Genomic DNA, 24,139 nt, shown 5'->3' with positions numbered 1-24,139 from the left:
ATGTCGTAGTCAGATATATATATATATATATATATTCCTGGATGGCATTGTGCTCTCTTGTGGCACCTGCTCCTGAATATTTGCAAGTGAAAAGTTTGTTGCACCTTGTAGTCATGTTGTCAGTATATGAATATATATATGACCCTGCATCACAAAATCAATGAAAAGTCGCCAGACATGCATTTTTAGTTAAGGCAGATTCTGAAAGAGCAGACTCTAAGTTTTAAAATGATGTATAACTCAATTCAAATGGACTCTCCTAACCTAACTGTATCTAAACAATGGAAAGAAAGCACACACTCTGGAAAGTGTGAACTGAGAAAAGAGGCTCTGAAGTACAGGGTCTATTCAAGCGCTTAATCTTTTATACCAAGCTGTGCTAGCTGTGGTATGAATGGGACAAAACACATGATGTAAACCACCGGAGCATCAACAATGAAGGGATTATCAGATTAAGCTGAAATTGAGCATGTTTTATTAACATATTCTGTCCATGATTAATGCCAACTTTCAAAGCAGTAGTGTTATCTGTATTAGACTTGAAAGTGAAGAGTGTGCAAAGGATTTCAAGAAATGAAAAGGAGCCTCTAAGACATACCTGATCTTTCTGCTCTCCCCTCAAAAAAAGGGTTGTAGAAAAACTGCTGAAAACACACTTTCCCATTCATGTTAAGATCCCAAAATAAAGAATAATGTAGAAGAAGGATAGTCCTTTCAGAAAATATGAAAAACTTAAGATTGACTCGGTTGACCCATTTCACGTTTTTTTAGTCCTCACGTAAAATTAAGGGGTGCGACTTTTTGTTCGTTTTGTGATGCACGGTCACATATACAGTGTAGGTCCCATCTGAGTATGAGCTGTGGGTAAAACCTGTTAGGATGAGTCTGCTTAAAGGTTAAAGTCCATGCTGAAAATTAGTTTGTGTGGATAGAAGCAGAACAAATTTGGGGTACAGGACAGTGCGAACATTTCAGCAAGTTTTAATCAAAACTATGAAGAAAGTTGTGATTTGTAGAAGTTACGATCAGTGAAACACAAATTGGCAATTTCATGATGTCAATGGCATGTTTTTGATCGATGTGAAATCCCCAAAAATTGCTGCAAAAGAGTTGAGAAAGTTTGACATGAATCAAACACAAATGTAGCTATTCTAAAGAATTTAGTTTGACTGTCAGTTAGCCATCTGATACAGGTAATGGGGGCTACTTTACAAATGCTGACTTCTCATGCCTGTGTCATTTTAGTGGAAATCTTCATCAGATTTCTTTTACAGATGATTTTGTGAAATTTTATGCCGGGAATCAACTTTGCTATTTTTTTTCCCCCCTAAGCAGCAGTCATACCTTGAGAGATAGCGTTAATGGATGTCCAATGGAGAGCAGATTTTTCTATCCATTTGTCTCTGTTGGGATGTGCTTCTTGCTCGTTTCTCGGTTTTTGCATGGGCAAAACTTTCTGCCAGATTGAACTGACCTTGCCTGACAAGAAATGCATTTGCTGAATGAAATGGACGAGAACTGCACATGAATGAAGACGAACAGAAAGAAAATTTTACATTATAAGATAGTGGATTTGTGGTTATCGTAAAGCTGCTAGACTTAGAGTCTGTATGAAACTTTTTTCATTCTTTTTCTATCATTGACTGTAAATCCTTCCCCTGGTGTGATAATGCTGACAGAAAGAAAAGAAACACCCCTTGCAAGAAATGATTAAAGACGGGTATTTTTTATATGGACATGCTGAACTAAGTTTCAGGTGAAACATGCTTGGTGGTTGCTTCACTTGAGTATCCCCTGCTTACTGTTGCCGTTGTGTGCTCCTCCAAACTTGAAAGAACTGAATATTGTGACATTAAACCAGGGTTGGGCGCATAATAAGCAAGATCAAGCCAATGTTAACAGTGTGGCCTGTCTTGAGTGACCATCAAAAAATGTTTGTGACACCCGTTGTGACCGCACCCACCACGCCCCCTCCCCCTCCTCCTCTTCCCAAGCAGACGTGGCCGCCAGCACCAGCAGCCTCCTGCGGGCCAGCTCCATGGATTCGCTCCTCGACTCAAAGCCAAGCATGAGTCGAGCGGAAGAAGAGAGTAAGTAACGGCATGGCGCCCTCGCTTGGTGGACTTTGGGTGGGACCAGAGGGGAAAACAAAAACAACAATAATCCTGCTTTTCTTTTTGCTTGCTTACATAACCATCCAAAGCACTTTAATGCACCTCCACTTTTCCTCCCATACTCTGTGCTTCGAAGTACTTTTGCCTCGTTCCCATGTACTCTCTCAAACACGCCGTGTACATCTCCTCCAGCATCCCATCCTTACTCTCCGTGCTCCGCTACATCTTTGCCGTGCTCTAATCGCCATGGAAACACTCTCCTGCATCAATTCAGCATCTCGTCACAGAAGGCACTTCCCAGAAGATGATATCTTACTTGTATATTGTCAAGATTTTTTTCACTTCTTTTTCTCTCCTTTGAAGGCTTTTAAAGCATCTTTATGTTACTAGTGAAGCTATAGAGTGACATTTGACTTAAATATCTAATATGTTATACTCTTTGTAAATTACCAACAGGATAAATGCACTTCTGCATTTTGTAGTTTGATAAAGTTTATAGCACAATTACCTCTTCCATTTGTGCTTTCTACGCAGACAGTGAAATGCTCTTATCACTTCCTCTCTTTGTATGGAATCATTATCCCTTCTGCATCACATTCTCAATTATATCTTGAAAACAAATTACAACATTTGTATGACCTATCTCAGTTAACCTACTCTAACACCAAAAAGTACTTGATGTCTTTTTGGCTGCAGTTTTTTCAGTAATCACACATTTTCTGTTCCGCATTGTCACTTGCACAACCTACACTCTCAACCCGCGCAATATTTATTGGTACCCATTGAATCTCTGTGTACTTCCCTATCAACCAAATGTTTATCTTATCGCACTCTTCAAACATTTCATTCTCATTCATCCTGTTGAGTGGAGACTTGTGGACTTTCTTTATCAACTACCTGGTCACAGAGAGGCAATCCATAATTTTTCCATCGAAATTTGTCCACCATACTTAAAATATTCCTCTGAGCAATCATCACCATTGTACAATGCTTTGATTTTGTCTGTCTTGGCCGTTACAGTTTTGTTTTACATGCGGACAAAGATAAGAAGTTTTAAAAAAGACACCAGAAATTCCAGGAGCTTGCATGTCTTAAAATTCAAAAGTGAAAACTTGTATATTTAGAGGAGTGTACATGTACAGTACCTGAGGTAAAACTAGAGCAAGAAAGTGTGGGGGAAAGAGTGGTCAAATGTCTCACTGAGGAAAAAGAGAAACAATATCGTGATTGTTACCATCTCAATATCAGTGAAGGTGGGGTGTGTTTGATTTATGTGATACCTGTTATCTATGTTCTAATCCTTTGATGTGCAGATGGTACTGTATGTGCAACAGGGTCGTGATTCAATGCATAATTTACCATACCTTGTTTCATGTTCATATACCGGTACATATTTCCTTTTGTACAGAACACAGTTTGTGTGTGATGTTTGTTACACTTACTTTTAGTTGCATATATTTTCCTCCCTTCTTTCTGATTCCTATTCATGCAAACCTTACAGGATGCAGCATTAACATTTTAGGTCAATCTTAACATCTATGTTATTGTGGTACTTGGCCAAATCATATTTTCTGAGTGGCCTGAAAACTTTGTGCACTAGTGTTGAAAGCATTTTCTAAAGTAAATGTGTGTACGGATATGTGTATGTTATGTGGGGTGTATGGTATGTTACTAACAAGAAGCTAGCAACAACACATCATAGAGATGTTAGATGCACTATCACTACTTTCTTTTGCTTTGCCAATAAAATCTCTTATTCCATATTTTTCAATTCCTTTAAAAAAATGATGCTCATAATCTGTTTGCTGATCAGCTCTGATAGTCGTATAGGCATCTGTGCAATCAGAGTCTCTTGTTTACAAGTGTAGCTGTGTTTAGCCTAACTCCAAGGCTGCTTTCTGCTTTCCTCACCTCTCTGTCTGCTCAGCAAGGATTTTCATCAGTCTTGAGCTGAGACTATTTCCACATTTTCTACCATAAGCCAGTACATGTACCTACTCTGATGCATACTGTATGTTATCACATACTACAAATAAATTACCTGTGTAAAGCCAAAGTACGAAAGTAAGACTGATGCAATTTGTATGTTGCAAGGTAAGAATCACAAGCTATTTTAAGTACTGCAAGATCCCAGCACTATCCACCACTATCTAACAGCGGTACTTTTTAAAATCCAATCAAAATATTTTCCCCAAGCATCGCAAGCTTCTGGGGACATCCCCATTGTAATACTGTCAATGTTTACTGGTGCATCAATAATTTATTGTATATGTTGTACATGTGAATGTTAGAACAAAGTTGATAGTTCATAGTAGATGTTCAATCAACTGTATTCCGTATGGTAGAGAATTGTGAATGCTTTTAAAAATGAGCTCACTTTCAATGTTGTCACTGTATGGGCTAACATCCATCGAGCTAAATGTCATGTGATGAATCCGGAAATGATGTGCTCTGTTGTATAACAGTAATAATGGTTTGATGATTGGTGTTCTATTGTGGATCATCTGTTCATGATGTGCACACATGAATCAGAGCCCTGACTGGTCTCAGTAGATAAAAAGTAATTTTTCGTTATAAGTAAAAGCATCCTTCAAGTTGTTTTTGGCACATTATGGATTCCCTTCAATCATTATACCATGTCACTGCACGCACCCTATCAATAAACATGACCCGTTCTATTCATTCATCATTATTGTAAATTATGAATTATACATGTAAGCATCAAGTATCCAGTGCAACTCTTTATGTTTTGATAGTGGCCAAATCAAAGTAGCACATGGCCAGAAGCTGGAGACAGACAAAAGACATCTCTTTGCAGGAACGTCTGAGCTGACTAGATAAACATTCCTCAGACTATTCAGAGGGACAGTCACTGCTTGTTAGTGTTAAATGAGCTATTTGATATATGATATTAAAAAACAACAACATGCGTTCTCCAAGATGTCTTTGTTCATAAGTACAAATAGCAATTGCACGTCAGAGGTGGCAGTAGTACCAGTTATACCATACATGTAGTTTTCGTGGTGTGAAGGCATTTCGTACACAATAACCTAAATCAAGCCCCAATTACATGTTCATCTTGATAGATGCCCATGCAAGCAAGACTTCAAGAGCTCCCATTGCTAATGTAGTATGTATGTATGGATGCAGCCAGGAGACAGTGTTTTCCTTAGACCCAGATACTTCATTTCATGTATGCCCCCTCTTCTGTCATCCCTTGCCCCTCAGCTGCTGCCAAGCCCATGGGACCGGGTCTGGGCATGGAGAAGTCAAGCTCCCTGGAGAGCCTGGAGGTCGCCGTGGCCACCGTCCAGCAGCAGCACCGCGACGACTTCCCGGGTCGGCCGAGGCCAAAGGTCAGGAGGGGTCGCATCTGCAACGACAGCTTCCGAGCAGCTGTGGACAGGTCATACCAGGACACACCACTCAACGGGGAGGTCGTCTCCATGTACACAGGTGAGACTTTGGACACAGCCGGCCAGTTTTGACAGTATGATGGAATTGTGTGGATTAAGGAAATGTGTCAGTGAGTTTTGGCCTCTGTTTGAGAAAGGGAGATACTTGTCGAAGTAATTCACTCTCACTACAGCTAAACTGCACTATGATGGAAATAGAATTTGAAGAATAGATGCCGTGGTTGCTTGCTTTAGTACAAGCATTCATTTCTTCCATTTAGCAGCCAGGTGAACGAACAATAATTCAAACCCAAATTCAGAAATAGAGAACTTGACCGGCGTTGAGGAAGTGAGACAGGTGGCTCAAGACATCTGTCTTTTGGGCTGGGTACCTTAACTCATTTCATTGCCTTTTTTAATTGAGACTCCAACTCCAAGCAGCTGGACCCCCTAGCAAACTGGAGGCTAGTTGCGCGAACATGCCCACACTTTTTTCTGCGCGTACACGCTGTAGCTCACTACACAAGCGCTTAATGCAATATCCTTTGTGACTGGGGACCAGGGTTCTAGCTCCAGGATCGTAAATGCTGTCTGGTGCTATTCTAGCTCTATTTCTTAACATATTACAGTCAACCTCGCTTAAGTCGATCTCGCATAAGTCAAATAGTCATCTAGGTTGAAAGTCTTTTCAAGTCCTCTTCTCTTTATGTTCTATTGATTTTAATTCCTCATAACTTGAATTTCCTCTAAAGTTGAAGCTATTTCTTCAGTCCAAATAGATTTGACTCAGGCAAGGTTGACTTTATATGACAAAGCTAAGCTTTGTGGGAGAAAGCTGATTTTTGAACGGAGAAAATGTGTCTGAAGTGAAGACACACAGCTAGAGCAGGAGAAATTGAAACTCAAGTGGGACTTGTGGGAGAGAAAGAGATTTTGAGCAAGTAGCCCCAAAGTGTGAGATCTCCTGCAATAACGGGAGAGTTGTGTCTCTCCCATTCCCACAAACAGTTAAAAATTAATGCACAGTGTTGCCATCACAATGAATGACATTCTCTAATACATTTTGTCTCTCGGTTGTGTGTCCGGTAGTGATGGAGGCAGAGGAGAACGGGGGCTACGGTATCTCCAGGATGTCTTCCAACGGGAGCGGTGATGGAGGAGGCGGGGGCATCACCTCGGCCGGCAGCATGAAGAAGAAGAAGGACAAGAAGGAGGAGAAGGATGCCAAGGGCAAGGGCAAGGCATCGAGCACGGGATTCAAGGGCCTCTTTAGGTTCGTCACACATCTCCACTGGCTTTCTACCTTAATCTCCTGCATGCATCCTTTTTTTAATCAATTGATTAAGAGAAATACATGTATATGAAAGTTTAAAGGAATGGTGTAGTTTTCATTGATATGGCAGTTAAGATTTTAAATTTTTGTAGAATAATGAGAAGGCACATATGAGATATCAAAGAGCATACAATTCTAAGAGGAATTCAAAATTTATCTGATGAAAATCAGTTTTGAAGTGGCTGAGATATCAAAAAACAGAGTAAAAGAAAGTGGTCCTAATGCATGGTGGGTCCCATCTTTCATTAGGACCTCTTTGATTTTGGATATCTCAGTGATTTCAAAACCCTTTTTCATCATATAAATTTTGAATTCCCTCTTAAATAGAATTGTATGCTCTCTGATATTTCTTTATAAAGGTTTCTCATCTTTAAAAAAAAAAAGATGGAGACTTGATGCCCCATCTCAACCAAAACTATACCATCCCTTTAATGTTTTCTCGGAATTCAGTTGAATAAAGCTGATTGTAATTCAGACTGTTAGGACTTTCTTTCTGTCATTTTGCAGTTATGATAGTGACAATGAATTACAAATATATGAGTAGGCCTGTCATTGAGTAGTATATCATGGCTTGACTTTTTTATTCGCTTGCCCATCAGGCAAGTTAGATCATAAATTTTCATATTTTGACTTGCCCAAAAGAAAAAAAAATATGTTTGTCCCAAAATAGTGTCAAGGTACATTGACTTGAGGAGTTTCTGATTTTCATATTAAAGTCAAAATTTTACTTGTCCAGTAAGGCAAGAAACTTCCAGTATTTTTATCTTCTCTCTTGCCCTACATACAATTTTACTTGTCTGCTAAGAGCAGGCAAGTGCTGGTGTCGAGTAAAATACAAGATGTATATGCGATTGAATGTATAAAGAGATTAACAACACATACTTTGCAAGGATGGCAAAGAAGTAAACATAGCAATGACAAAGAGAATGATCTCCTGAAAAGTGGGGATTGTGAGACATGGATCACTCAAACAATATGCAAATTCATGTTCATCCAAAATTTATGTAGAGCCAGAGCATTTCGTAACTGATACGTGTATGGTAATAACATAATATTGTAAACAGTGCTTGTTTTAAAGTGCACGTTTTGACGTACAGTAGTAGGAGAAATGAACTGGCTTCTGTCAACAAGGACATGAATTCACCAAATTCTCTCGATCCTCCACCGCAGATTTGGGAAGAACCGCAAATCCATCGGGTCCGAGAATGCGCTGAAGGAGAAGGATAAAGATGGGCGGAGCCAGACGATGTCGGAGGTGGAGCGGCTGGAGCAGGAGGAGCTAGAGAGGCGGAAGGCACGGCAACAGGCCAAGCAGGAGCACCAGAAGTGAGCACTGCTAGACTCTTCCCCCAGGATCTTCCTGTCTTCTAACACTCTTCATTATAAAAAAAAAAACCACCACAACAGACAACAAACTAATGCATGTACACAAATTTACGAGACAATGTCTTTCCCCAAAACATTGCAAAATCGTCGGGTGAGAATGAGAAGGGCGTTAAGGTGCCTTGAACACCATCGTTTTAGTGGCAACTTAACACAGTTCTCATTCTCACTGGACAAAATATAATTTCCATGTTAAGCATGTTTGTTAGTGGTTCATGAAATGTGAATGTGCAGCAAACACTTCCAAACTGTCCTAATGAAAATGATGAGATGTCAGGGCACCAGAGTGTATGGACATAGAATTTTGACCTTGGCAAGTCTTTGCTGTGGGCAAGTTTTTGTCATGTCCAAGTTTGTTCTGTTTGCGCGATTCTTTCCCAGTGGCAATATTTTGATGAAAACGAGTACTATGAGTGCGCACATTTCTCTCTTTCTTGTGTGCAGGATCCAAGAAGAAATCGTGAAGCTGCGAGAGCAGCAGGCCCAGGCCAGGCAGAAGGAGGAGAGGCAGGAAGCCATGGGCAAGTCGGAACGGATGATGCAGCTACGGCAGCAGTACCAGCAGAAGCACCGGGACCGCCAGGGTCGCTACGTGGACGACGACGAGGAAGACGACATGGATGACGACTATGCTGGGGTCAATCCGCAGGACAGAGCGGGCAGAGACAGGAATGGCTACGAGGAAACAATGGTGAGTTTTAGAGATGATTATGACCCCTCTAATTATGGAAGAACTTGTTTGTGCCCTACCCAGGAACGAAAGGAAATAGAGACGTATCTGCCACATGTTGTTGCAAGAGATGTTTATAGGTCGAGCCAGCCTTGTGAAATGGTTTGTATTAACCCGTTGAGGATGAGTCCCAAGTATACTCGGGCAAACGTCTGTGGGAAATGTGTGTTGTAGCAAAATCAAACCGTCCTCAACGGGTTAAAGGAAAAGAGCCACTTTGCTTTTGCTTGAAATTTTAAGAAATGGTGAGAATGCCAACTGGTGAGATGTGAACTGGTATGCTCGACTTATGCCATCAGTTATAGACTTGAATGAAGTGTATCTTTGTAAACTACCTTTTTTTTCATGTTTCTGTCATCAGAGCCAAAGAGAAAGACTGGAGGCTGCAAGAGCCGAGCAACGTGAAAGGGACCGTCAGAGACATCTGGAGAAGGGTGGTGATTCCGGCTATGAGAGGATACCCCCTGAAGCGGAAGATCGGAGGAAAGATCATCGTCACGACGACATCTACTCCGAGGCGAGAGACAAACGGGAGGAGAGATTACAGAATCACAGATACGCAGAGGATCCCTACGCAGACCCACGAAACCTGCGCAACCAGGATCGCAACAATCGTTACTACGACGACGGGAGGTACGGGAGACGGGAGCCGGAGGAGAATCCATATGAGAGGCACAACGGGAAGAGGGAGCTACACGCGCAGGATTCCCGGGAGGGACGCTACGACAGGCGGGACTCGGAACCCAGCAGGCAGGAGCGGCGACGCAGTCTGAAGCGAGCGGATCGCGTGGAGGCAAGAGGGAGGCCCGAGGATAGGCCTCAGGGTAAAGAGAACGTTGAGGTCGATCGGCCAGAGAAGAAGGATGGAGATGAAAAGGAGCGTGACCGGAGGCCGAGTCGGACCGACAGGTCGACAGAGAGGCGGAACCCGAAGCGGGATGAGCGTCAGGATGCCCGGCGTGACGAACGGTACGACGCGAGACGCGATGAGCGCTACGACGGCCGGCGTGATGAGCGTAGGGACAATAGATATGAACCAAAGAGAGAAGAGAGGTATTATGAGAAAGGGGCCGGTGATGCTGGGGACAAGTGGCAGGAGGAGAGGAGAGATCGTCAGCCGCGGGATGACCGCTATGACCGGTACCCTGACCAGAGGGATCGCTATCGCACTGCACAACAAGCAGACCGCCAGAGTTACAGCAGCTTAGATAGGTAAGTGTTCTAGTTGTTTAAGGACACAGCTCAACAAAAGATGATGCATACATGTATTCTCTGGTAACCACACAGTATGGAGAACTTTTGCACTGAAATGAATAAAATGAGAGGAATGATCCCTGCAGTAACAAGATTTATATTTTTTGCCTAATAGCCATTTCCATGGTGTTTGTGTTGAATTTAGTACAGGTTTGTTTTGAAAATTCAAATAAATCATCATAACTCAAATTCCAAGACAACATGTTTTGGACATATATTTCACCCTTTCAGAGTGGGTAATATTTCTTCACCATTGTTTATCATCTGGCTTTACTTACCTATACATTCTAATGCTAGTTACAATCAATATAGGTAAGTAAATCTCAGTGGCAGATAAACTGTTTGATATCCAACAGACATATTACCAGCATTCGTAGATGTTTATGTAACTCTGTATGACATAATTCTGGTTTCACTCAAAGGTTGTTTCTGCCTGCAGACTATTAGTAATATAATTATGTAATGATGGGAATGAGTTAAAGGAGAAGTTTATTAACTTTGAACTATTTGCAAACTTCTTGTTCAGGCCTTCAAGAAGACCCCGAGGCTCCAAAGACCCCAACTATTACTCCATGTCGGAAGAAATCAGCGGCGTTGGACGGCCTGATGGCGACTACGGCAGGCCGCAAGACTATGTCCGCTACAGTGACCACCAACAGGCTCCGAGGCGCACCTCTTACCCCAACGGCCCTGTCCCGAACCACGTCCCCCACTCTGGTGGTGGAGGGGACGGAAGGTACCGCCGCAGCAAATCCCAGTCGGATTTCCTGGACGAGCAGCCGCGGAGGATGCGATCCACATCGGAACAACTCGAGGAGGATTACTACCACGACAGCAGGCGGAGTGTGCCCTCGCAGGCGCGAAAGGGCCATCCCCGAGGGATGGAAGTGGACAGTCGTGCGTACGATGGATATAATGATGCGGCTAGAGTGTAGCACTACCGCACATGCACTTGGTGCACCGTACAAACCTAACCCTGGATTGCCTCAGTCCAAGACTGCAGTCAAATTTTATAAGACGTGTGCTGCCTGAAAAGGAAGGATCATCTCCTTCCAGAAGGGGGATAGACAGAGCAATTTGTTACAAATTTTTGTGCTTTACTTCATCGAAAATAATTCCTATACTGCAGCTCCATGTGGGGGAAATAAAGAAGACCCATATGCACAAAGTGATGGCAATGAAATGTCCAGTGGATTGAGAGGAGATGCAGTCTTGTGTCAAGCAGAATTGCGGTTGCCATGGAGACATCATCCGGTAGGGGAGACTGAGATGTTGCCAGTGATGAGGAGAGACAATGTCCTGCCTAAACTCTTTGTTGATGACACCAGTCCATGGAGCATGATGCTATCATATAAAAAAACGAAGCCATGGATTTCTCACCATTCCTCTGAACTCTCATGGATGAAGGCCAAATTAAGGAGGAGGTGTCAATCAAACCGGTGTGGAATCAAGCTGCATTTGAGTTGTTTTTGCATGTCGTTCGTTCATCACTAGAAAGTGACCTCGATCAATACCGATGAAATAAGAGATTAGAGACGGGACCAGATTCCTGCATTGCCATTTCTAGCTCTCGCCATGCGATAATGATTCTTCAAGATGTGATGTGTTTTGCGCCACGAAGCCTACGTCCAGTCTCACGGAGAGTGGAGCATAAGTTTCTCTTCAGTACTGTGTATTCATGTCAGTGTGTTGTCCGAGATCCCTCCAGTACTCGTACGTTATCAGTTCTCAGTCGTAGGTGGCCAAAGATTGGAGATATAGCATCCCTGATGTGGACTCTAGTACTGTGTTTGTCACGATTGAACTTAGATATATGCCCACCATGGAGTTACCAATACGTATGCTTTCTGGCTATTTTTTTTTTCTCCATAGCCTTCTACAATTATTGCCTATTTACTGTCAGATAGAATGGGCTCATAAGCTTACAGCAGCAAGCTAGTAATCAAGATATCACAGTGGATTTTACTGTGCTGCAAACTGGCACTGCTGCTCACAAGACACAGATTTGTGCCCAGAATACGCTCCAAAATTTGTGGAGATATAAATTCACATCTCTCTCTCTCTCTAATTCTTGTGTATTCATGAAAGGTACATACACATACCTGCAACTAGCCAAAACACTCTGCTGCCATTTCATGCAAGGAACCTCCATACACATCAGTTCAAATGAATTTTGATTCTAGGATTGGAAATCTTCATAACAGTACTTAAACATTCATAGTAGGTCCTGGTGCTGTGTCCCAGTACTTACCAATAAGTCAGTACTTTGGAATGAAATTCTACCTGTATTCATTATTTGATATTATTTTCCCTTAAATTGTCCGTACTATGGTCGCAAGCAGGAAATTAATTGCTGAAGTAAGCCACCGTCTCTGATCTCGTTCAACTGCAGGATCATTTAGATAAGGAAATAAAGTCAGCTGAGATTTTAGGGATGACTGAATGAACTAGAGGAAGCCATGTTGTTAGGATGTTCATCCCATTTAGGATATAGCTGTTGTATTCAGTTTATTTCTGCCCCTGTAAGGTCTCAATTGTGATACATTTGAAAAATCTGATAGTGAAGGAATATGTTGAATATAGTCTAGAATATATTCTTGTTGACAGATTGTGTGTTTAGCATGGATCTCTACAACTTTACCATCTGTTAGTTATTCCTCCCATGAAGGATTAATCAATGCCATTACTCAAAAAGAAATAATAATAATAATATTAATAGTCTTCTCCAGTTTAACTGTCAAAAAGTGTAAATGTGGCAGAGTTCGTTGAGGGTCACTGCCCTTTTACTTGTGGATAGATCCAAACATTGATTGGTCTAACTCAAGTGTGTACTGGCTGGAGAAAGCCTTAAAGTGTATTAGGAGATTAGAATGTGCATGACTATGAGTGATTTCTTCAATTAATGTCAGCCACAAGAGCTTGCAGGTGGGCAGCATGAGGGTTATATTTTGTCAAAGGGAAGAACTAGAAAGGATGACAAATATTGTTACTCCACGGTAGAAATGTGGGATTAATCCTCAGAGAGAAAAAGCTAAAGAAAGATAGATTATCAGTGCTTCTGTTGGTAATGATGCTGTATTGTGGTACATTGTATGTAGCCCAGACTTTGTAAGTGGCTACCTGTGCATTTTTGTCCAAGAAAGTGTACCAAGTTCTTACAAGCCAAGCCTGCAGATTTCTCCCAGCAAGATTTGTGAAAGGGTGCCCTCGGTTGACGTGCACATCGGTCTGAAGTAGTCTGGGCAAGTGGTATTGGGTGTCTCAAATCTCAAGTCCTCCCCCCATAGCGAAACGTTTTGGCATCAACAGTCGGTTGCCTGGCAACAAAGAGATCATTGTATGTCAACCACTGCTGAGTGTTGCTGGCAGATGGCAAGTGCAGAATGGCGAATGATTGAATTCCTGTGGCGTGTCTGTAGGTCTAAAAAAAAGATAACAAACAAAAGAAAGCCCAAATGACTGTAAGATACCTTAGTGATTGACATTTTACATACAATTCCAGGAGAAAAAAAACACTTGCATCGCTGACTTTACTTTCTAAAGTCATATTGGAAAGCTTTTTTTCCTTTTTCCCCTTGTGGAGAATGTTGCGACATTGAAGGTTTGATGGTGTACATAGTCTAGTAACATTCCCCACTGTTCATCTTCGTTTTCTGCTTTCGTCAGCAGATTTTTTTTTCTCTCTGTTGAACCTTGCATTTAGAAATACTAGACATTTGTTTTTCGTTTACATTGTCCGACGTGGGGGCTTGCTTTTATTTCCCCTCACTGACTTTGTGTTAATCATGGCGTGTCTGTCCTAACTGTCTATGCAAGGTTGTGTACATTTGTACAGAACTCAGAGGTAATCACAAAATCATATTTATATTATGAAAATGTTTGTAAATTCATGCTTATTGAATTTATTTCTACTCATTTATTTCCAGTAGCTTTTATAGGTATTCCTTTGATTGTTGTTGTTGTGTTTTCTTTGTAGTTAATATTTCAAATTCCAATTTGATACCAGAAATGAATTGTTTTTATGGTTCTGCAACTCAGTATATTATGTATTTCATTCCTTCTTTTACTTCCCCTTCCCACCTGTCCCCCAGTTCTGTTTCATATTGAAATATCGGTGCTTTGTATTTTGGTGTTCGTTGACATTACCATAACCCATGTGAGATGTAAGACCACATTCCAAGGGAGTGATAACTATATGTCAGGTGTCAAGTTAAGCTGCATGTGCTAGTTGTTCCCCTTCCCCCCCCCCCCAAAAAAAAAAGGGAAAAAATATGCAAACAAAGTATCTGAACAGTGTTTCAATTACAAAGTTGATAATGATTTCTGAAGCAAATGCTCTGAAATTGTGGGTTTTGGGGGGATTTTTTGAGTGTGTTTGTGATTTGCTCTTTGTGTGGCAATATCGTGATTGCGCTAGGTCTTTTGACAGAGTGGCTGGGATGAACTTTGTACGCACAAGGGGCTGCTCTATTCACTTTCTTCCCTCCCTCCGAGCCAAGAAAGAATGGCGACGAGGGAAAATATTAGTGATGTTGTAACATCAACAGAGGGCTTGCGTGTTTGTTTGTTTGTTTGTTTTTTATTCAACTTGGGGAGAGTGTACTTACAACTACTTGTATGCTGCATGTGAGTGAATACAGCAAAATGTTCAGTGGATGTGCTGTTGATGTTGTTGCCAGTTAATGATTAGGTGGTGAAGTGACATCCAGAGTGGCTACCCCTAATGTAAAAGTTCAAGAAACAACAATTCTGAGGTTGATTACTAGCCAAAATTGTGTAGTTTTCCGAGGAGACTCTGCTGCCCATTTTGATTTCACCCTCAATGTGGTATGAAAGCAAGATCGATATTAATGAAAGGTTTGAGTTAGCTCTGCCAGGGTTCCTTTGTTTGTGATTTATCTTCGAACATACTGACCCAAAAAAGAAAGAAAAGAGACTTATATTTTCATGAGAATACTATCTCCAGTCACTCTGCTCAAGTTTCTCTCAACATTTCACGATTGTCATCTGCAGGATGAAGAGGTTTTGTACTTTTTTAATCATTAAATTTTAAAGTATGAATGGAAATCAAGACACAAAGACGAGAGAGAAAGCGGGCCAAGCAAAGTTGATGCAAGTTAACTGGATTGGAGTGGGCTGGCAACTTGGAAGACTTTTTGAAGAGATGTGCTAAAGAAAACAAAACATCCAAAATTTTTCATCACTAGAAGCTGACATGATGACTAAGGGGAGGAGACTGTTGGTGCAGCCCAGAGTAAGGAAGTAAAAGAGGTTGGGTAGTTGTTTTGTCGTGGATTTCTACTACTGTAGAGAAATTTCTTTATTCATTTATGTATTTTTTTTAATGGTCCATATGTAGAGATTATAGAAACTGGTTAGAGCAGTGAATCTGTGCATTTTGGATGCATTGTTTGTATACGTGACTTCGTGTCTTCGATAGTCCAGTACATGAGCACTGCACATTTGCGCTTCCAGTAACGCACTTGTACACTTGTAGCTTGTTCTTCGAAAAGTGCCTTTCAACCACACCGAGGGGGCAGAGAAAGAGAGAGAGATAGAGAGAGATAAAGAGAGAGAGAGGGAGAGGGTAAGAGAGGTTGCCGTGGTGTGTTTGACAGTCAAAGTGTAACAATCGTATTGTATTGTGACGTTCTGTTCTCAAACTGGCATTTTTTTCTGCCTTCATCTCTTGTCCTTTCGTAATTCCCAAAATTCATTTCTCTTCCTGCTCACCCTCTCCCTTTTTTCTTTTTCTTTAAAAAAAAAAATGGAATTCATATTAGGCTTGTTGGTGGTAGTATATCATCGTTCTACCTTTTTATTTTTTTTTCCTCTAGTAGTAGAAGGCTAAATAACAAACCTCTTCTGTGGATAACCGAGTTGCAGTAAACTTTGTTGGCTCAGTCTAGGGATGGAAATTGCGTCACTCCTGTTTGGCAGACTGAGTAGCGTCCGCTTCGTTTAACTTGGCGCAGGGTGATTTCGTGATTTTTTTTCTTTTTTTTTTGTTGTCCTCCCACCTCTTGCACTCACATTATTTGATGTTGGTGATTGTGTAATGGCTATATCATAGGGTGTTTCTTTTTCTTTGGGGGGGGGGGGGGGGGGGGGGGGGTGGTGGGGGAAGGGGAGGGGAGAGGGGGAATCTGGTGGGATTCCGATGGGGAGAGGAGTACTATGGGATGGAGAGATAGACATGGCAGATGATCACACCAGCTCACAAGTGACGCAAAATGCTCGATGTGGATGACCACTTCTGCTGACATTGCCCAAACTTTTGGCCTTTGCAAGCAGTTCCATATTTATTACTATTCCAAAGTGTTATATGATTTTCATACATGCCTTCTAACTTGAGAAATAGTGAGCATACCCATGTAGTATGACTTATTAAGTGAAGCGCCCTCTTCAGGCCCCTGACAGAAAGATACTTTGTGTTGTAGCGTATGAAGAAACTGCGTATCTTGCCATGTAGCTCACACGTTGTATTAGTGTTATCTTATATATGAACATGTATCCTGCACTAGTTCACAGGAGCTTGAAAATGAATGTTTACAATCAATTTTGTTGGACGGAAGCACACTACTGCACTATTTATTTATATATTATGTAACTCATTAGCCACGTAATGCATTCAGCCTACTTTTGATATTGATTTGTCTCTTAATTCCCGCTCAATATATTCGTTGATATTTTGCACTTGAAGTTTGCATAATAATCATATGGTGTTTCCTCAAAGTGAATGGACTATTGTCTCAATTGCATAGTGTATAGATCCAGACATATTTAATGTTGCAAGTGAATACCTTTTGTGTTTAAAACTGTACTGCTATTGGGGGGGGGGGGGGGGGGGGGGGTAGGTAGTTAAAGGGGATACCAAGTATGTGTTTGAATAACTGATTGAAGTCATGGGTACTTGGCTACACTATAAGACATTGACTGCCAGTGATTGTGACAATGATATATATATTTTTTGAGTATATATGAATATATATCTCATACTGATACCTACACTACCCTGGCAGCTTGTTTGATGTAACTGAGGGTGGAGAGGTATATTTGATGGTCTTGGCAAAATAAGAATTGAATATGAATGGGGTCGAGCAAATTGAGAGAAGTTCATTGTACTTAAGCTTATATAAATACCAGGGGTTAGGGATTGTGATGATGTTGTCTCGGTTGTTTGTTGAACAGACCATACTTGGTGAAGTAATGTTTCAATGAGCAGATGTATTCACTTTTGAAGAGTAAATGAAAGTATTCAGAGAAATGGTCCTCGTCATTGAAATTGACTTCTCGCGGAAGAAATGCACCCTAAAAAGTACATTTTATTGTTAAATCTTACTTATTGGCCTTGGTATACAATGTCGATCAAATGAAGAGTAGTGAAAATTGACTCTCCGCAATAATTGGCTTTGAAAAGAAAGGTCCTAGACATTCAAATTGTCATGAATTTTAGTTGTATGTGCGGATCGTATATGCTGTTGATAATAAGAGCAAAATTAAAGAAAGTTGCTATATGTTGCATGCTTTCTCTCTGTGTCTGTATTACTGTAATTTTGTATTAATATGTTCGCCTTTTCATATCTCTGTATTTTATGTCATGTAACCAAATCATTTTGTGTTGTTTTAAAGAAACATTTATTTTATATGCAGCATAAAGCAATTCTTTTCATATTCTGTAAATTTCTTTCAACTTGTATAGTTTCCATTATAAACAGTGTACTCACATTTTGTTTACTTTTATGATGTCATGTAGATTACATATTACTCATTTTAATTTAACTTTGGTGACAATTATAAACACTGATATTTTGTTGCTGTTTTTTGTTGCAACAGAGTTAAAGTAGCAAAAAATACCTGTTGGTATTTCATTCAAATCGAAATTTATGGTACGGTGTCTTTTACAAATACACTGTACTGTATATCACAAAGTACAGAGTTTTTTACAGCAACATCAATGTCGGCCTTACTTCATAATTACCCTTATCTGAAGCAAAAAATTCGAACGAGTACATGAAACAGATATCCGAAGTTTTCCACAAGACTGGAAATCTTTGGATTGAATCAGTCCCGTAGATCTCCCACAATCCGTCTGTCGAACTTCTTGATCTTCCTTTTCAGAAACTTGCGCTTTATTTCTCAGTTTCTACAACATGATTATCATCTCTTCTTGAGGATAATCTCGTGAAGTCTCGTGGTGATAATTAATCTAGTGGTGATAATCTTGTGAGGTTGCGCACTCTAGATCGAAAGGCAAGATATAATTCGATGGACTGACAACTCAAATGTATGTCGCTGAGTTCATTCTGTAGAATAGGTGAAAAAATGGCCACATTTGCCGTGATGCATGATGGGATAGCTTATAATGTCGTCGCGCGAAGCTGATTGTCTTGACGGACCCGTTGAAGGTTTCGCAGTTTTGGGTCACTACGGATGTATGGCAAAACGCACAGAGGCAAAAAGGGATCGATACCGGTAACTTCGTCCTAGTTTGCCCACTTATTGAACAGTGTACAGCTCACTGTTCTGGCACTTGCATTATCTCTTCTTTTCCTTCTTCTTCTTCTTCTTCTTCTTCTTCTTCTTCTTCTTCTTCTTCTTCGTCTTCTTCTTCATCGAAGATTTTTTTTTTGAAGGGATGGTACAGTATTGGTGGGGATGAGAATCGGGCTTTTAACTTTTTGCGAGATACCAAGAAAACACGTATGAAATAGTACAAAGCATATACCATTTTAAGAGGAATTCAAAGTTTATTTGATGAAAATCGGGTTTGGAATGACTGAAACATCCAAAAACAAAGTAAAACAAAGCGATTGTAATAAAGTGTGGGTCCCACACTTATTACAATCGCTCTGTTTTGGATATCTCGGCCATTTCAAAACCAATTTTCATCAAATAAACATTGAAATCCTCATGGAATTACATGCTCTTTCATATTTCATTAGAGGTTTCTCATTATCTCACCAAAAAATGTTAGAAACTTGATATTAGGTCTCAACCAAAACTATACAACCCCTTTAAATAAGCCAACATTATAAGTCTTTTGCACGGTTATCCATCCGAAAGTAGGGTGCTTTCGAATAGTGCGCACAACGGTTGTCTAAAAGCACATTATCTTTTTCTCTCTGTTTTTTTTTTTTGCTAAAAAAAATTGACGACATCTCGCAGATATTTTTTGAAGTTGTATCTTTTTATTTTATTCAAAATTTAAATTCCGGCGAAATTAGATGAATTCCATTTCTAAACTGCAAATAGTACATGGTATTAGCCAAGAAGTTTATGGAGAGTTTTTAACTCTAAAAATCCTTCCTTGTTTGTAGTCATCTGATCCCTCCTCTAACATTTGGCAATATCATTCATGCATTCGTGTTCATTTAAGATCGCCACAAGCAAACGTGTATTCTAAGAATAGACTCGTGTAGCAGAAAAACCAGTAGTATCTCGATTTCAGTTCTGTCCGTTGCGTAGTTTTTTTTTTTATTTCCTGCGCGAAAGGACAGGTCTTACGTGTATCCATTCAAACACGAATGATATATATTTCACATGTTCAGTAAAACACCTGTTGAATTTGATTTGGCATTGGCTCGGCCAATCCCACCTCATTTAACGTGTGTTTGTGTTGTGTTCATGCGTTTCTTCTTGTGCTAAACGTTTTAGTTTGAACTTCCTCATTTCCCTTACACACATACACCTGTACTAGTGTGTTTCGTTTTACTGTGCGTTATTGGTATGAATCTCTCAAATACACATAACTATCTACACGTACGTTTGTGTGCCTATGCCTAACGTATGCTCGTACGGTATATTTATTTATGTGTGTGTTGAGACATGGAATACCGATAGTCGTTTCACAGACGGTTCTATGTGATTCGACCGGAGAGTACGTGTCTTCACTCCGACCGCGTGGGTACGCCTTCCATTGTACTCCTTTGTTATTCTCAGACGTAGCAACATATCTAGCTACTGTCACTCTCTTTGGGAGGGTATAATGTGTTTGTCAAAACGTGGTGCTGTTCAGTCTCGCTAGATTTTCCATCTTTATTTTGATGGTCCTTTTTTTTTTTGTAAGAATAATTCCACAGCGAAATATACTACATTCATATCACCTGTTCTTTGGTGAGCTGAAGTAGTTAATGGATCTACATGTAGATGTCCAGTTTAGTCGAAAAAATTATTTGTCGTCCGTTCTCGCGTGTGTTCATTCATGATCCCGAAGTATTCGAGGTAGCGATGTGCTACCGTTCTTGCGTGTCATGCCTTCGTTCGGACATTACGATGTTACTCCATTCATACATTCGTTCATTCACTCGTTCATTCATTCATTCATTCATTCATCATCCATGTACTGTCAATACTGTTTTATACTATATTACCAATAAAAAAATTGATAAGCATGATATTTCATTTTTATGATTTCATTGGCTTTGCCTTTCTTGGAGTCTTAATGCGTCGTGCAATACTGGTGTATGATGGTGTTTTGATGTTCAATTTTTCCGTTTGCTTTATATGCGCTCAGCAGTACAAAATGTTGAAAGACGGAACATGATAATGCGTAATTGAGACGTGTTCCCTGTCGGTACTGGCGTGTACTCGGGTGGCGTGTACTCGGGAGGGGTCATCAACCTGTTTATAAAGAGAGCTGAAAGGATCTTTAACACGTCACACCAGTTATTTTCAGCCTATAAAATAATATTGCTAATGATCATTTATTATTTCCCCACGGTTCAAGCTCCGCTCACAGGTTCTCAAAGATCAAATAATGACTTTCTCTTATTCAATCGTGTCTTGTGACTTTCCGTCAGTACCATTAGTGCCTATAACTTCGAGCGAGAACACGTCCAACCGCAAAGCTAAAGGCACTCGATACATTTTTTTTTTTTTTTTTTTTTTACCGACAGAGAAAGCCAACGTCAGTACAATAACGGCAAAATCATTCTCGGTAAAACTAATACCCCTCTCGTGATTTCCCCGTATTTTGATATCTTCTAAGCGACGAATCGATGCATGGGGCTTGGGAAGGTCCGGGTACACGCACGTCAACCCCTCCTCAGTCGATATCTATCGCACAAGTTAAAAAATTGGCAAAGTCGAAGAAAAATTCTACCCTTGATGGATATCCACGTGTTGATTCTATTGTGTAAGTCGAAATTCACGTAAGTCGATCGTTTTTCTCTTTTCCCCGGACCTTTAGGATTCGACTTAGGCGAGGTTAACTGTATTTACATGTTTCGGGGCCTTAACCCCTTCAGAGCCATCGTCTCATTATCAAGTACACTGTACAAAGTGGTGATGGCACGGGAGTCATCAATTTAGTAGGGGCGGAAGGATGCGAGTTCGCTCTCCCACCCCACTCCGCCCCTATACATGAAGTTTTCCGATCCGAGGCAAGACGCAGGTTGCTCAATCTTTTCCTTTTCTCGTACATAATATAAGACGTCATCCGGAACTTTACGGGGTAACCTTTGTATTTGTCTTGAAGTATTTGCAGTATGTATACACTGTTTGTATTATATACGCTTTCTTTTTATTCTTTTTTCTTCGATGTCAGGATGAAAGGATGAGTGCGATGAAAAGATCGAAAACGTACGCTCTGCGTAATTCTATAGCTTTCTATTGCTCTAGCTGCAACTTGCCGTAGATGCATCGTTTTCATCAGCCTATTTCTGGTTCATATCCAGCGAAACGAAATCCAGATATAGCTGCATGGTTGCTAATATCGGGTGAATGAGAGAGCATTCAATACGATGGAAGGGGGAGGGGGGAGGGAGTAAGGATGACGGTTTTCAAAGAAGACAATATATGCTTTCTTTCTCTCTTTTTTCCAGCCGCGTTTTTCCATCGAGTTTGTCTCCCTGTTAAGTCTCCTTCGCGTTGAGAATTCACATACATGTACTGACGGAGCCATTCGTAAGACATGCATTTAATGCAAACAGTGAGTGACGTACAGAATCCTCGGGCCTTAAAGATTGAATGGCCAGATCTAATAATAGGGTAATCTAAGCAGAGTGACGGGTGGACGAGATAAAGATGCTGCCAGGACGAAATGAGGAAGGATTTGGGAAGAAGGACGGGTCGTGGACACAACACATCAAGGGAGAGGGATGGGGTGGGGTGGTGAGGAGAAAGGAAAGAAAAGGAGGGTGGGAAGTAAGGATGAGGTAGTGTATGTCTGTCTGTGGGAAGGGGGAACAAGATTGTATGATTGTAAAGGTTAACTACTAATAGACAAGAGAACATAAATTTCTAGATGTCAAAGAGCTCATAATTCACCTGTTACCCTTATACAGCCCCCCTTCATTCATTTTCTTGCCTCGACCGTTCGATGTCCCCCCCCCCCCCCGCGTTATACGAGGATGAGGGGGATGCTTTTAAATAAGGATTGAGAGAATGCAACAATATTAGTAGAACACATCAGTGAAAGTTTGAGGAAAATTGGACAATCGATGCAAAAGTTATGAATTTTTAAAATTTTTTTGTTGGAACCGCTGGATTAGGAGACTACTACAGCTTGTGAGTCATATGCGTACAACAGTATAAAGAAAATGTAAAAGAAAATTCAACATATTTTCACTTTTTTCGCATAATAAAAGAGCTCTTGACTTGCCTCTTTCTAAAGGCAGGGGGAATAATATTGCCCATAACATTTGTCAGTAACGAGTCAGGGGAATGTGTACTTTTTTCAAAAGATGGAATTTTGTGAAATTCTCTTTATATTTTCCTTATATAGTTGTACGCAAGTTATTCATACACTGCAGTAGTCTTCTCATCCAGCGGTTGCTGCACAAAAATTTTAAAAATTCATAACTTTTGAACGGATTGTCTGATTTTCCTCAAACTTTCAATGATGTGTTCTACTAATATTGCTACATTCTCTCAATCCTTATGTTTATAAAGGTGAACTTGTCCTTTAACATGCGCGCGCTGAAAGTCATACGGGGAACAATGAGGGCAGATTCAGGATTTTGAGAATGACGGAGTAACGACAGAAGGGGGAGAACTGATCACTCGAATCCAAACGCATCGAAACGTGACAGCTTGTCCACGAGGTAACCAAGGCAGTTTCGCCAGCAGCTTCCCTGGGATGAAGCTTAAAAGGACTACTAACACCCTTCTGAACTCAATATGGGAGAACAGTACTGTAATACGAAGGAAAGGAGGAACAGTGCTTACAGAAACGTACAAGAAACAACACACATGCGCGCGCACACACACTTTTTTTTTTCAATAATCTGTACTTATTGACATTCAAATCAATACAAATATAATCTCTCCTGATGCCGCTGTACAAATAGAAAAATCACATTACATCTTTATATTTTGGTTGTTTGTTTTTTTTTACTCATATAACAGGTGTTCTACCCAGGAGGTACATGTACTACCTTTCTTGCATAAATTGTGCTTTCTTGAAAATTGAAATTAAACTTAATATTTCAGCACCTGGCATTCCGATCATCAAAAATCACATCACACACGCACACACACACACAACCCTCACACACGCACACACACACACAACCCTCACACGCGCGCTCACACACACGACTTCATGTTGCGTCCTTCAATAGGGTGTGGCTCGTTCGACTAGGATGCATTATATGAATGTCATTGCACCATCGCCTCTCATGACGAAGAAGAGGGAGTGGGGAAAGAAAGAAAGAGAATCGAGAGAAGAAGAGAAAAGGATAGAGAGGCAAAGAGAATGAAAAGACGGAAATAGAAAGAGAAATCAGGAGGAGGAGGTGGAAGGGAAAAAAGAAACACGAAATGAAGGAAAGAAGAAAATCCGACCAGCCGTGGCAAAATATGATAAAGAAGGATGAGAAAAGGCGAGAGTTAAAGGGTGTGTACAGTTCTGGTCGAGGTGTAGATTTAGCTTTTAACGTTTTGCGAGATATTCAGAAACCACTCTATGAGATGTCAAAGAGCATGC

At 40.6% G+C, this 24,139-nt stretch overlaps 1 protein-coding gene across 1 annotated transcript in view; it reads left to right on the top strand.

Annotated features, from left to right (window-relative positions):
- The window catches only part of LOC139737029 (partitioning defective 3 homolog), a 100,589-nt gene extending 89,445 nt beyond the window's left edge, over nucleotides 1-11,144 (top strand). The window contains exons 16-22 of the mRNA XM_071647708.1: nucleotides 1,998-2,090; nucleotides 5,343-5,570; nucleotides 6,599-6,782; nucleotides 8,013-8,168; nucleotides 8,670-8,916; nucleotides 9,317-10,167; nucleotides 10,736-11,144. Of these exons, the coding sequence (XP_071503809.1) occupies nucleotides 1,998-2,090; nucleotides 5,343-5,570; nucleotides 6,599-6,782; nucleotides 8,013-8,168; nucleotides 8,670-8,916; nucleotides 9,317-10,167; nucleotides 10,736-11,144 (2,168 nt within the window). The remainder of the gene's footprint in view (nucleotides 1-1,997; nucleotides 2,091-5,342; nucleotides 5,571-6,598; nucleotides 6,783-8,012; nucleotides 8,169-8,669; nucleotides 8,917-9,316; nucleotides 10,168-10,735) is intronic.
- Nucleotides 11,145-24,139: the final 12,995 nt, after the last annotated feature.

This window comes from Diadema antillarum, unplaced genomic scaffold (assembly GCF_040938485.1).
Source record: "Diadema antillarum isolate AM-2024a unplaced genomic scaffold, OU_Dant_1.0 seq00000676_RagTag, whole genome shotgun sequence".
Taxonomy (NCBI): domain Eukaryota; kingdom Metazoa; phylum Echinodermata; class Echinoidea; order Diadematoida; family Diadematidae; genus Diadema; species Diadema antillarum.
The sequence above is the reverse complement of the archived record's forward strand: the minus strand, read 5'-3'. Positions and strand labels throughout refer to the sequence as shown.